Source organism: Leptodactylus fuscus, chromosome 1 (assembly GCF_031893055.1).
Source record: "Leptodactylus fuscus isolate aLepFus1 chromosome 1, aLepFus1.hap2, whole genome shotgun sequence".
NCBI classification, from domain to species: domain Eukaryota; kingdom Metazoa; phylum Chordata; class Amphibia; order Anura; family Leptodactylidae; genus Leptodactylus; species Leptodactylus fuscus.
The window spans coordinates 210586184-210601329 of record NC_134265.1 but is presented as its reverse complement, the minus strand read 5'-3'; the positions used below and the strand labels follow the sequence as shown (position 1 = coordinate 210601329).

The window sequence follows — 15146 nt, the reverse complement described above, 5'->3', positions numbered from 1 at the left end:
ATGAATCTAATTTTGACATGAAAAGAATATAATTATGTCTTTATTTTTTTATGCCTGCGCTTAATAATTTCCTATACAAATATGAACCATAGATAGAGGTTATTAGCCACTTGCACTGAAATAATGCATTATGGTTTTATGTGTCATATCTGATTGATTTGGGCAGAATATGTAAAGAACCTTTCCTTTCCTCTCTTCCCATTACTATGCTCCTTTATTCTCTTCTATCCCTCGCTTCCCCCCTACCCCCAGTCCATGGTGGAAAAGGTATTAGGTTTACTCTTAGTGAAGAGATTTATCCAGAAAAGGGTATGTCTTTGGTACAAAAGCTTATGGAAGCATGCCCTATCCTGCTCTGCCAATAGTATACTCAGTTTTACTGCCAGTTAGATTTACTTTTCCAGCTGATGAGGAGTAGTAAGGGGGGGGGAGCATGGAAAAACTCCAGTCCCATTTGTCGGGTTATATTGTTGTTGTCTTCTACATGTTCATTTAATGAAAAATTATGTTTTAAGCTGTTCATCCCTTCATGATATCCCCTAGTATTAGATTAAAATAGCTGTAAATTAGAGGCTATGCAGTGTAACTGCCTCATTTTGAAGTGGCCACCTTCTACAAGCAGACAGATCGGTCATAATTTTAACCTGTATAAGTGGGACTGAAGTGTTCTGTCTTCTGGTGGTAAGAACTTATAGCACGTTCTTGGGCTCCTTATTACACACACTGAATGTGATATTGTCTTGCAAGACTTTGCAAGATGAGCCTTTGCCTGTGGAAAGCATGCACTGCATCAGAATGCCCAATCCATTACAATAAAATTACAAGTCAACTGCTTTATCACTGTTTTCTATTTTGTTTATATAGGCTTAATTTTGGTAGCATGTAGGTTTAGTTTACATGCTACAGATGAAAATGGTAAGAAGGTGAAAAAGGGAATCCATGATGGCAAGTGTGTTTGAGCATTAGGCACAGATTTTCCTTCAGTTTTTGAGCCAAAGTCAAGAGTGGCTTGAAAAGGGATGGAAAATTTAAAGTGTGCACTGAGATGTTTCCTTTCTATTAAATCCACTACTGTCTGGGGCTCAAAACACGTAGCAAGATTTGCATCAGAAAATGCTGCATTTCCGCCTTAGCCTGGGGTTCCCACATGGTATATACGATGCCGAAAAAAATGCTGCATTTTAGAGTCACTGTGTAGGGAATGCGATTCTAGTGAATCTCATCCCCACATGGCATTAAATAGGCACAGCAGACACGCTGCGATTTCCAACACCGTCATAATTTTGGAAATCAGAGCATGTCAATTATACCTATGGAAATGCAGCGGTTTCCCTATAGGTATAATTAAAGCAGAAAGTGCAGAGGAAACCTCTGCAAACTTTCTGTAAAAAGCGCTGCCGCGGTTTTTCCTGCAGCGTTCTTTTGCTGTCGGCTGCTACATGGGGTCTTAGCCTAAAAATGGGTTTTCTGTGGGAGGATGGACTTCACAAATTATTATTATTATTATTTTTTTTTAATAACAAAGGAATATCACTAAACTGCATGTTGCACTTGCAAAGCATGGATAATCTGCAGTGGCCCTATAGCATCTCATAACTATTTACTGTTGGACTTGGGTTACAAGTAAAATAGTAACACAATTCCTCAGAATTTTTAAGATTCTCAAACTGAATAACTGCTGGCAGGAGAAAATAGGAAATCCACTGTATTAATTTTCACCAGAAAGTATCAGAAAATTACAGAATGGTCTTAATATTTAGAGACCATTTGAACCCTGCCAGCAGTTGTACTCAGGGACATTGCTGGAATCTCAATTAGAAGGCTTTAATTTCATTAGCATTACTTTTTTTTCCTCTAGGATCTGGTGTGGATGACTCAGTTGGAGAAGTTTCTATCCACGTGGAGCTGTTTACACACCCTGGAACAGGAGAGCACAAAATCAGTGTCAAAGGTAACATATATAGAATTTGGCACATTTGGAACTATGCCTAAGGAGATTCTAAGGAGGTTAAGCATGTCGTTGTTTTTTTTTGTTTTTTTTTTACATTTTGATTAATGCAATCCATTACAATGCTAATGCGTGGAGCCTTCAGGCTGGGGCCCCACTGGCCGGAAATGCCACGATTTGGCTGCGACAGAAATGCTGTGGTAAAAATCGCAGCGTTTTACAGTACTTGCAAAGTGGATGGGATTCATGCGAATTCCATGCCCACTTTGAGGAAAAAATGTGTTACAGTCCAAAAAAACGACAAAGAACACACTTACATGCCCCGTTTTAGTGTAGGAGATGATCGTCACCACGGAGTAGCTGATGCACAGGAAGTTTTCCCCGCTGGAAACTTGTTCACAATGGAAAGCCAAAATCCGTGTTTCCCCAGCACGATGCAGACTCCGGTATTGGTTATTAAAACTTAGCCTTTATTCTGTATTATACATACAGCTGATAAAATATACAATGTTGGCGATGGGGTCGGTAGAACTTAGCCTAAGCGTTTTGGAGCGGAGGGCTCCTTATTCATGAACTGTGATTGCTCTGGCAACTCAGCAGCTCGCTGGGACGCCATATAATGTTTGATGATGAAGTTGAGGATCCCCCTGTGCTCCGCTTAAGGAAAACTCTGTTGACTTCTGGCTACCTTCATAGTTCTCATTGTTTTAGATTTTTGTGATAAATTAGATTTTCTTTTTCCAGGCATGTTTAACATTGGCAAACTGCCAATTTGGATTAAAGGTGTTTTCCCATCCAGAGTGTCAGCACTGCCTGGAACATATTAGATAATATGCAAATGCATGTACACAATGGACTGAGGGTTAGCTGAGTGTTTACACAGAGAGATAACAGACCTGGATTTATCAGACCCTGAGATAAGCTGCTGCAAGAGCAGTTTGATATAGTATGTGAACATAAATTCATAACAGTCGTGAAACCATGTCATTTACCTGGATAGCCTATGTGTTAATCAAGGTTACAAACTATCTATGTACAAAATTTCATTCAAATCCGTTCAGCCGTTTTTGCATGATTGACTAACAGACATCCAAACTTTCACATTTATAATATTAGTAGGATTCCTTTGAAATGAGAATCGCTGGACTCCAGGCAATAACCGTATAGCTGCTTTAATACAGGAAAAATAGTGATAGCATTGATAACGCAAGTGAAGAACACACAAAAAAAATGCCTTTTGAGACAGAAGAGTCCAAATTAGACCCTCAAGGTTACCATTCTACTGACTCCAGATCCACACAAAACTCTTCCTCCTCAGGGAGAACAGCATTATTGTGTCTCTATAAAAATACCCATATTCTTGAAGGATTGGTCACTGGTTGATGTTACAAAAAGCATGTGTTATGATATTGCCTGAGCAGCAATTTCCAGAAAGTGCATAAATTGGCAGATACCAGAGAACAGTACAGTAGAACAAGTACCCAAATCTCACACTGCGCTGTGAGATAATACTAAGGCAACCGAACGTCTTCAGAATAACCCCCCCCCCCCCCCCCACAAAGCCAGTTGGACATGACTTGAATTTGGAACCAGGTTATCACCCCAGAAGCTTATTAAAAATATATGCTCTACAACCTGAAATGAAATGAAACCAGGAACCACAGCAATACTCACAATACAGATCATTCCAGTAAAGCTGAATCAAAGTGATAAATATGTCCAAGCTAAGGTCAAATCCGAGAGACTCAAAGTCCAAATCAGAAAACAAGTGAATATCCAGTAAACAAGCCAAGGTCAGTAGTACAGCAATCCAACAGCAAGAATCAGAGCACAGGAGCCTTACTAGCAAGTATTAAACTAATAGCAGGCATATGAGGAGCTGAGAAAAGACTGTAAATATCCCTCCTCAGCTAATTGGTTCTACATAACAAAGCTCTGCTAGCTCTGCAGAAAGCTTCATATGTTAGCATGGCAACGTTAAGGCAATAGATTCCTAACTGCATGACTGAAAATGACTGCATTGCACATAAAAGTATGCAAGTAAAATCTGTTAAAGTAGCACTCCCAGCCAAAATGTTTTGGTCCTCTCTATTTATATTGTACTAGCTGCTTTAGTTGTGTCACATGACCAGCAATGACTTTTTCTTGGGAGTGTGCACCTCCTATATAAAATATACTTTGTTGACTAATTTTCACATTACTTTTATTTGTGTAGTGGTTGCAGCTAATGATCTCAAGTGGCAGACCTCAGGAATTTTCCGTCCCTTCATCGAAGTTAACATGATTGGTCCAAACCTAAGTGACAAGAAGAGAAAGTTTACAACAAAATCCAAGAATAACAGCTGGGCGCCAAAATACAATGAGAGCTTCCAATTGTGAGTATGAATATATAAAAACTGTAGGAAAGTGGAAGTAATCTAAGGTTAGTAACATATCTAAGGGGTAGTTCAATCTGTTAGCCTGCAGATTGAACCCCTGAGATAGGCACCTATTTTCCTCATTTTAGGGGACATAATCCCTTCCCAACAACAAATCTCAATCAGAATAATTGAATCACATTATTTCCGCAACATGTTCTCTGTTTCCATAATTTGGAGCACTCATCCTGACTTGCTATGAGGCACGTAGGAATTTGGTGCAAAAAAGAACAGATGCCCTGCATCAGCATTCTGTCACTGCTAGACCATTGTGGAATATGGCAGCAGAAAATGAAGAGGAATTTATCTTCATATGCCGCCATGTGAACATAGCTTCGCAGTTCAAATCTTGGTGGTCACTGCTAGAAGTGGGTGAACCTCCCAAAATTGGTTTTAGGTTCAGGTGGCTCTGCGTCCCTGATTCATTTTGGGTAAAACAAGTTCAGATAGAAGCGGAAGTGAAATTATTATACTCTGGGGTATCTTCATACCCCAGAATATAATTTACCATAACGAATACCGCAGTGGCCATTTTGGTTCATCGAAGACAAATCGACAATTTTTAACAAGACCAAACAATTTGAAATATTCGGTTCACTTATCTTTAGTCACTGCTTTTAGTAGGAGTCCCAGTAGTATAGGAAGTTTATTGAACCACCTAGTGGAGATAGCAGCTGCCAAGATTTTGGAGCAGAAGTATGAAGTAAAGATAGGTTCTTCTGAGTAGAGAAACACTGACACCTCTATGCATATTGTATAGTCACTGCATTTGGATGGAATATTCAATGTTTACAGTTTTCATGTAGCCATAATCTGTAAACAAATCAATCTACTATGTAAAAACATGGAATTTCTTAATTCATGTTTCTTCTAGAGTTCTTTTATTCACAGAATCCCCTAAGGGTCAGTTCACACGTGAAAACCGCCTAGCTTATTTGTGCGAGGTAAAAAACCTCGAGGAGTTTTTTTGACGCTGTTTTTTGCATTCCACGCGGTTTTTGACGCGGTTTTCGCTAGCGGTTTTCGCTAGGTTTTTTTTTTTCTATATGTGCTATAGAAACTGCAGGCGAAAACCGCGCGGTTTTTTGCAAAAAACAGCGCGGTTTTGTGTGCAAAAAACCGCGCGGTTTTTTACCGCGCGGTTTTCGCCTCCCATTCACTTCTATGCAATTCTTCAGGCGTTTTCCGCCTGAAGAAAGGTCATGTCGCTTCTTCAGGCGGAAAACGCTAGGAGGAAAAAAAAAGCTAGTGGTCTACATAGACCACCATGTTAAAGGAGAGGTTTTTGAAGCGAATTCCGCTGTCAAAAACCTCCCCTTTGCCCACGTGTGAACTAGCCCTAAGTGAGGAAAGTTTTTTTTTTTTTTTTTTTTTTTTTTTTTTTTAACATTTATTATACGCCATTTTTACTTTTATTGTACAGCAAGTTTGGTAAACCGTTTTTATTTATGTTGTGCCTAATTTCATGTTAATACATGAAAAATGAATGCATGCACCATATACAGTATGAGCAGATTACACTTCAAAGAATGTATATCAACAGCAATCTGTGCACAATAAAGATGACAGAAAAAGGTGAAATGTTCTTAAAACTAAACTTTGGGACAATATTTGAATTTCTGGCAGTATTTGTCTCATTAATACATTTTGTAATATACTTTATTAACAAATTTTGAATCCGTTCGAAGAAATCCTGGGGGAAGGGTCACTTCAAACAGTTATATCTCTGATATTATAAAACGCACAAACTAAATTATTTCCAGAGATATCACTGGTTGAAAACACAGTTGGATATATGCTGTATATAAATATCCTAATCCCAACTGTGTTTTCTACTAGTGATATCTCTGGAAATAATATAGATAGCACTGTAATCTTAGTGTCATATGAAAGAATGATAATGTCCGGGATATAACTGTTTGAAGTGACCCTCCCCTACCATCACTTTTTTTTTTTCTTATACAGTCCATACTTTCGTACACAGTAAAATATAGTGAGAGACAGAAACAGCTCTCAATACAGACAAGGGAAAGAGTGAAAGAATGCAGGATTTCACAGAAAGGAGCTAATATTTGTTAATAAACTATATTACAAAATATATTTATGACACAAATACTACCAAAAAATCAAAAGTTGCCTGAAAATTTAGTTAGACTTTAAATTGTTATAGGAAGTGATATAATACTGCTTCCTTCTTCAGAGACAAGAACATGACATGCATGCATTTTCTGCATGTATAATGTTGATATCCATCCTTATCTAGGACTCAGGCACCTGCCTATTGCTGACCCTATCGCAGTCTAAATATAAAAAATGAAATTTTACTCACTGTAAATTCTTTCCTTTAGTATGAAGCAGCAGGGGAGATTCTGTCTTCCAGCAAAGTGGGGCAGGTGATAACTTACTAAGTAGTCAGATGGAAGACTAGACCTATATATGTGCTGAATTTATAGTGATTAGAATTATATTTTCCATGTCGTCACAGCAGCACCCATGGGATCTTGCAATTAACCAATTGGTGTGGGGGGGAGGAATTGCAGACTCAATAACCACTCTGCCAAAGGCTGATTCTTCTGGTCCCTTAAGATCCCATTTATAATGTTTTATGAACATATGGGGAGATGCCCATGAAGATGTTCTGCAGATGTAGTCTAATGATTTAGAACCTTTTTCTGCGTAAGAGGTAGATGTGACTCTAGTGAGCTTTAATTACTTCAGGCCCCGTAATTTGAGCTTCTTGATTGGCGATTAGACTAGAAATAGAAGGCCTAGGTAGTTTATGTGTTCTGTCATTACTGGAAAAGGAAATAAAAAGAGGAGTAGTTTTTTCTGAAGTCCAGTCAACATAAAACCCTTAGCAACATCTAATAAATCATGAGTCTCTTCATCTTCAGGAGTAGGCTCTGGATGGAACACTGGAAGTTTGAGCAACTGATTTCTATTATGAACAGACAGAACCTACAGATGTGATGGGTTTGGTTTTAGAGCTTTGTCTCCATACACCACCTAGAAAAAGCTGTTTTAATTATAAAATATGTTCTATTTGTACTTCCCCATCTGGAATGGTGCAAAGTATTTATTAAAGATTTCAATAAGCCTACACTAGTTAACAGGGGGTGGCCAACTTCCATGCTGTCAGATGGAGACGGTTCAGGTGAGGACAGCATCGGTCTTTCTGAGTCATCAGATTTGAAACTAGTGGTAAACTCCATAAGGTCCCCCTTCTCATGAGCATCAGAGGAGTAAACCATGATCTCTTCAGCCAGCATGGCCGTTTGAGTATTATTGAGACCTGAACCTATCTTCTTTTCTGCAAGACTCTTGGTTTCATTAGTATGGGCCTAAATAGGTAGACCAGTTGGACATTCCAAGGTATTGACAGTGCATCCACCACCCAAAGATTTTCTACCTTGATGAGGGAGCAAAATCTGGCCTGTTTTGTTTTCTTGCGTGAGCCCATTAGCTCTTCCTTTGATGACCCCACCACTGTAGGATCTGATCAAATATCTTCTGGCCAAGGGACCATTCTCCTGGGAGAGGTAGGTTTCTGTCTCCACTCAGGGCAGATTTTTTTTCCATTTCTATGAGCAAGGTTTGGGACCACAGTTGGTTCATTGTCATTTTTTTATTATTACCACTTTCTCACTGTACTTGAGGAAGATGATGATGAAGGTCAAGACGCACAGCTCTCATTTCCCAAAAAGTAAAGAGTCCGTTCCATAGGGGACCATCTGGCCTTCAGTTTTTGTCCCCTCATATAGGCTTTACATCCTGACTGAGTGTCATAGGTTGTTAGCTGTACTCACATCTGAAGACAAAACAATATGCCGTTCTTTGAAGAGAACCACCACCTTAGAGAACTTATTGTCTCTTTTGAGATGATGGTACAGAAACTTCTGTTTCTCCCATTTCAGGAGAATTTCTTGTTGTAGAGGATTAAGGGAAATATATGCAAATGTTTTTTCCAGGATATAATTAGGAAAACAGTGCCTCTGTTCACTGCCTCTTAGGACAGCCCCCTTAACATCATGCATGACTTTTTTCAATAAGCCTAATAACAATACGCAGGGATTATTGCCAAACTAGTATTTCTATTCCAAAAAAGGAACAGATTCCCAGCTGTAGACAGCACTGTTTCAATCTGTTGTATCTCATCAGCACAATACTAGTTTTCCTGGGTGAGAGACTATAGACCAGGGTCAGGGGATAATAACATTCCTTAGGGAGTGGGCACCTTTGCAGACGTATGGAGACTTAGAAGCCATTTTCGCTCCACTGGGGGATTATAGGAAATATATGCAAATCTGTTTTCCAGGATGTAATTAGGAAAATTATAATTAATAATTAATCCTAATTACAGCCTGGAAAACAGATTTGCATATATTTCCCATAATCCCCCAGTGGAGTGAAAATGGCTTGTAAATGTGCATCTTTTAAATGTAAAGTTTGAATGAAATCTCTTTTTCTACATGGGGAAGGGTTGTTCTGTTATTCTTTATCTTGATTTTTTTTCTTTGTAGTTCTCCATCTGTTTCCGGGATTTGGGCTCGAAAAACTTGTGGATAAACCCCTCACCCTCTCTGATCTGTTGGCTAATACTGATAATACCCTTCTATTATGTGGACCCATACAAAGGAGAAGAGAGAATCTACCAGAAAGGATAGATAGATAGATAGATAGATAGATAGATAGATAGATAGATAGATAGATAGATAGATAGATAAGAATTTTACTTCCCAGTGGAACCTTGATCCTCCTGCAGGGACAGGAAAAATATACAACCTAGTTAGGAGTTAGGGATAGTTCTAGGCTTTCATCTGACTAATGAATTATCACTTTGCAGGAAAATAAAATCTTCTCATGGGTTCTGCTGTAGGCCAACCAAGAAAAGTTTATTTTGTTTGTTTTCTGTTTTAAATGTTTGTTTGTTTTTTTAAATTTATATGTGACTATCCATCTCAAACTATGTTTAAAGTGTAACTCCCATTTCTTTGCTATTGTGTCAGGGGGTGTTTGTTGACCATTTGTTTAATATACTTTATTACCCTATCTACGTAAATGCTTTTCTATTCTAAAACAGGCTATAACATTCTCCCTAGCAACCCTCTAACTGGGCTATTTTTTTAGGAAAGTCGATACACAGTTGTATTGGGAATATGCCAAAGCATTTACTAAAGGGGGTGATGGTCACTTCAGATGGTTGTATCTTTGGTTTTATACCACCTAGAATAATGATTTTGGTATCATAAGAAAGCTGATTCTCAAGAAGCCAAGATATAAGTACTAGCTATAAAAGCTAGCTTAAAAATACAGTCAGGAATTTGAACTTAATATGCAGCAGTGCAAAGGTTAATTCTTTTACAGTATTTCAATCTCAGCTGTCTCATGATACCAGAACCATTATAAAACCAGTAAATTTTTCAGCTCTACATGCTGCATTGATTACATGTGTACAGTCAGACTCTCCCTGGCAATGCTTAGTTAGAGCCTTGATAGGTTAATAAAGTATATTACGAAAACCTACCCCCCCCCCCTTGGAACAATGGCAAAAAAAAAAAAACATGATAAAAGAAAAACAAAAACAAGTAATTAAACTTTCTCTACAATGTTTATAGGAAAGTTTTATATATTTTATTATTATGGTGACAATTGTAGTCACCGGGGAGACACACAGTTAGAAAGGTCAAGCTCACCTGAATGCAACGCCTTTTCCTCCCATGAAATTCTGTGCTGTCTTGCAGAGATATTCATTTATTTCGCACCATCAAAATGAGCAGTCAAGAGCACTGGGGTGGAGGTGCTACATTGTACCAAACTACTGCACCCCACACTGCTGTAATATGCCGGTATGAATGTCAGAACACAGGGCTAGGTATGATTTCAGCTTAGCTCCCTGCTGCTGTCACTCAAAAAGGGAAGATGGGAAGGAGGTATTATTGTATCAGTATTGAGTTTAGCAGATTGGAGAGCAGTGCGTCAGACTGATGATTTGCATACTTTGAAATTAATGAATCTTTCAGCAATGGTGGCACAAATTTTATAGGGAAAAAGGCATTACATTCAAGTGAGTCTAACCTATCAAACTGTGCAAGGACGGGTTCACAGCAGCGCTCGGGCTCCGCTTTCAGGTTTCCGTCTTCTGCCCAAGAAACTGGACAGGGGACGGAAACCGGCAGACAGTTTTTTTTTTTAACTGGACAGAAAGTTGGACATGCAGGACTTTGTGTCCGGTTAAAAAAAAAAATGGTATCACCGTGGAGACCTGAAGATGCTCACAGGCGGACACTGAATGCCAGGTTTACGTCTCCTGTCGGACTCGGCAGAAGACGGAAACCCACAAAGCGAAGACTGGGCGCAGGTGTGAAACCGCCCTTAATGGTTAAATATGCTTCATCCTGTTGACAGACTCCCTTTAAAGCCTGTCTTTAAAGTCTGCATCAAACTAATGAAAATACCTTGTAGGGGTGCTACTACACCTTTCCCAAGATGCCTTTAGTATTCTGCATTGCTGCTCCATTTTCATGAAAATCAGGATTTTATTTTTATGAAACTTAGTAGAAAAAAGCTTTAGGGGCATTTCTTCTTCTGCATGAGCTTCAGTCTCCACTCTAGATAACCGACTAATACTGCAAACAAAGTGTGACAAGGTGGAAATGTTAATCAAACAATGAGGGACGGAGCTAGACAGATGTTATTTGCAATTGCAAATTATCCAGAGCAGAGAGTGAAGCCCAGGAAGAAACACCCCTTACGCAGGGTTCACACCAGCGCACGATCTCCGTTTTCAGGTTTCCGTCTTCTGCCGACAGAAGCCTGAAACCTGGCAGACCGTGTCTGGCCATGAGCGCTGGGGAGCGTTTTGTGCTTTCTGCGGCGAGACCGTTTTGTTTTTTTTGTTTTTTTTTAACCAGACACAAAATCCTGCATGTCCAACTTTGTGACCAGTTAAAAAAAACGGTTTTGCCGTGGAGAGCACAAAACACTCACAGGCACTCATGGCCGGACACTTTCCAAACCCATTCAAATGCATGGGTTTGAAAAATGACTGCAGGTTTCCGTCTCCTATCCAGTTTCGGGCAGGAATTGGAAACCTGCAAAGTGGAGACCCAGTGCGCAGATGTGAACGAGCCCTAAAAGCCATTTTTCAGGTAATTTGTATAAGCTCCAAGAAAAAGAAAATGATATCTAGCACGTCCCAATAATAAGTTTAAAACATAACTTTTAATAGAGAAAAATATATGTCCATAAAAACTTCAAAATCTGTATGACAACGAGCATATTCAGTATAAAAATAGAAACATAATTCACACGGACATACCACACCGACGAGGACAGCACACAAACTATTGACGTGTTTCGGGGAGACGCCCCTTAATCATGTGTGTTTTCTTAATTTGTATAAGGATAAAATCCAGATTTTCGTGAAAATGGACCTGCAACGTAGAATAAAAGAGGCATCTTTGGAAAATGTAGAAGCCTCCTTACAAGATACTGTCATTAGTATGCTTCCACATTTCCTACTGACAGACATACCTTCAAATTTGTCAGTCTATCTTTTTTTAACCAGATTTTGTGACAAGCTTATTACACATGCACTATACAATTACAGAACATAATATATTTTCCTTTTATCTCTTTAGCACCCTAGGCAATGAGAACGGCCCAGAGTGCTATGAACTGCAGGTCTGTGTGAAAGATTACTGTTTTGCCCGGGAAGATCGGACAGTTGGCACAGCTGTTATGCAGCTTAAAGATCTGGCACAAAGGGGCAGTTGTGCCTGCTGGTTGCCTCTTGGCCGGCGTATTCATATGGATGAAACAGGACTGACCATCTTGAGGATCTTGTCACAACGCAACAATGATGAGGTGGCCAAAGAATTTGTCAAACTAAAATCTGACACTCGCTCACCTGAAGAGGGCAGCTAGGATGATGGTCTGTTTACACCTCCATTATGTGGATAAAAAGACTACCCTTTATCACTGCCTTGCACCCCAGGCCCAGACTGTAAATAGTTTAAATACATTTTAAATGCACATTTAACCAGGTCATTGCCAGCAGTGCTACCCAATGCTCACTGGTGTCTTTCTGGCAGTGACATGGGTAAAGTGTACATAAATACACACACCAAGGGCTGCGTTCATATGTGCCATTGTGTTAATGTTCTCCCTGCTGGACCACATAAGCACAGTTGTTGGGGAGCCTTAACTTGCATTAAGCTACTGGGCTGTTAATAGCACCCTGGTAGTGGGAGGATTACCTGTTTGAGAGACCATGTTTCCCTACCAATGAAACAATTGTCACATTCCCTCAATTGACCTGTCTGTTAAAGTTGCCTGCACCCCACCTGCTGTGTATATAGGATCTTCCTGTACCAGTGTCTTATTCTGTGCAATGGTGCTGCATGGGTATTAGTTTTCCAAGAAACAGCCCCATAAACCCCCAACCCCAAGCTCTTGGTATATGCCAGTCACCTCATGCCTGTTGCAATGCCATGAATTGGACAGTCACTTACCTGCAACAAATAAAGGACACTGCCAGCTGCTTAGCATCTCTGTCCTTTCCTACAACTGCCCATAATATCCAGCACTGATGAGATTACAATCCCTGACCCTATTCAGGGCAGAACAACAAGAGCATTCTGACTACACACACACACACACTGCACAAGGAATACACCTCCAACATAAAAAGTGTGGCATGTTGTTTTGAAGATAGATGCCACAATCAACTCACTCCCTTATTTATCTACCCATAATGTATACAGATTTCCTTTATCTTCCTATTGGGTGCATGTGAAGAAGTTTTGCACTAACTTGGACATTTTTGGTCTCTGTAAAAATATTTTATTATAACATTAAATACAAATAAGAAAGGCAATGTCTGTTTCATTATTGACATAATTGTATAAAAGTATACAGTAAGTTCTTATTTTTCCTCTAGTGGTGGTGGTAGTTAACCAGGTGCTTATCATTTAACTATATCACCGCGCAACAATGATTTTGCTACTGAGAGAAACACGTGATTTAAACTAAAATGAGCGCACCGATTCCAAATATGAACTCAGGATTTGCCTGACACATCTAGATTTTAAGTTATACAAGCAAAGCTTATTCAGAAATAATATTATTGCATTATATTTTGGAAATATTCCAATGGACATACCCAGTCCGGCACCAAAACTTTACACTTTCGTCATTGACTCACCAAGTTAGTTGCATACTAGGCAATGAAAAGCGATGTCTGTTTCTGCGCTGATGTAAATGGTCTTCTGATTGAGTTAGATGGTGCACATGTTCTGATTGAATGGAGGCTAATTGGAAATTATCAAATACTCAGAATATAAATGGAAAATTTGTGCTGACTTGAAGGTGGTAGCATTACAGCTTGGCCTACAGTTAGGGTAGACAAAGCATACCGTATGTGTTTCTTGAGCCTATGGAACAGTCTTGATGACGACGATCATTACAAAATGAGACAGAGGCCTCTCCGAGCCAAGCACACAGTGGGTCAGTACAATGTACAACACAAATCACTGGTCGATCCACTTCAAGTTTATCTTCCAACACTTCACATTAAACTTGGTTTAATGAAAAATGTTGTAATTACACTTGATCGTGATGGAAATGATTTCCAGTATTTGAAGAAGTTTAGCACACTGAAAACTGAGGCTAAAATAAAGGCTGGAATTTTTATTGGCCCTGAAATCAACAAAAAAATGCAATGACACATTCAGAACAAAACTCAACCCTCTGGACCTTGCAGCTTGGGATGCATTTGTGCTAGTGCAGAACTTCCTTGGAACAGATGAGCTGAAAACTCTGCTGAATTAGTAGATAACCTGCTTATAGCGTATGAACAACTTGGCTGCTGAATGTAATTGAAAATGCATTTCTTACATTCCCAACATGACTTTTTCCCACCCAATTTGGGACACGTAAGTGGCAAACATGGAGAGCGGATCCATGAAGATATTTCTACAATGGAGAACAGATATCAAGGCTGCTGGAATCCCAACATAATGGGGGACTAATGCTGGTTCTTGCAATGGAAAAATATGACCAACACAAACACAAAAGCAGATGCCTGAAACACTTAACAGTCCTGGGCCTTGCTCAAGTAAGACGTTTAAACTGAAAAACTAAACTTTTTGAAATTTTGTTATTCTATTTTCATACTCTGTTTACTATGAAAACTTTGGTGTAGATCAGGAAATTGTTGGAGTAAAACTCTCTCGTCAAAATTGTTCCATGCTTTCCAAGTGCTGCATTCATTTAGGCATACTTATGCATAGCAAAAATTTCCTGACGTGTTATAATAATTCTGACTTCGGAATTGGAATCTGCACACTTGATTTAGTATAGGACAAGTGGTTTTTGTCCAGTAGCAGATGAAAAGGGCTTTGTTTTTTTGCGTGGTGTATGTTATGTAGGGGATTTAGAGATCTGTAGTACAAAAACAAAACTCTGAGATATTTAAGTTTAAGGAAAATGTTTTTAAGGATTCATATTCACTGTCAGCAGGTTTGGGGGCATTCTATTACCAGCTTTTGGTGCCCCAGGAATAGTAGTAGTACTAGTAGTTTAGCATCCCACAGCTGCAGAAGTCAAGTCTGTCCAACCCAAATTCTTTCAACAGAAAGATACCGCCGTGCAAAATATTCATACCCCTTGAACTTTTTCACATTTTGTCACCTTACATCCACAAACTTAAATGTATTTTGTTAAGATTGTAAGTGATAGACCAACACAAAATAGCAGATAATTGTGAAGTGGAAGGAAAA

General features: G+C 39.2%; 1 protein-coding gene across 1 annotated transcript in view; it reads left to right on the top strand.

Annotated features, from left to right (window-relative positions):
- UNC13A (unc-13 homolog A) overlaps positions 1 to 13236 on the top strand; it is a 210686-nt gene extending 197450 nt beyond the window's left edge. Inside the window, exons 42-45 of the mRNA XM_075282689.1 lie at positions 253 to 309; positions 1859 to 1951; positions 4164 to 4323; positions 12006 to 13236. Coding sequence (XP_075138790.1) covers positions 253 to 309; positions 1859 to 1951; positions 4164 to 4323; positions 12006 to 12291 — 596 coding nt within the window. The 3' untranslated portion in view covers positions 12292 to 13236. The remainder of the gene's footprint in view (positions 1 to 252; positions 310 to 1858; positions 1952 to 4163; positions 4324 to 12005) is intronic.
- The last annotated feature ends 1910 nt before the right edge of the window (positions 13237 to 15146 follow it).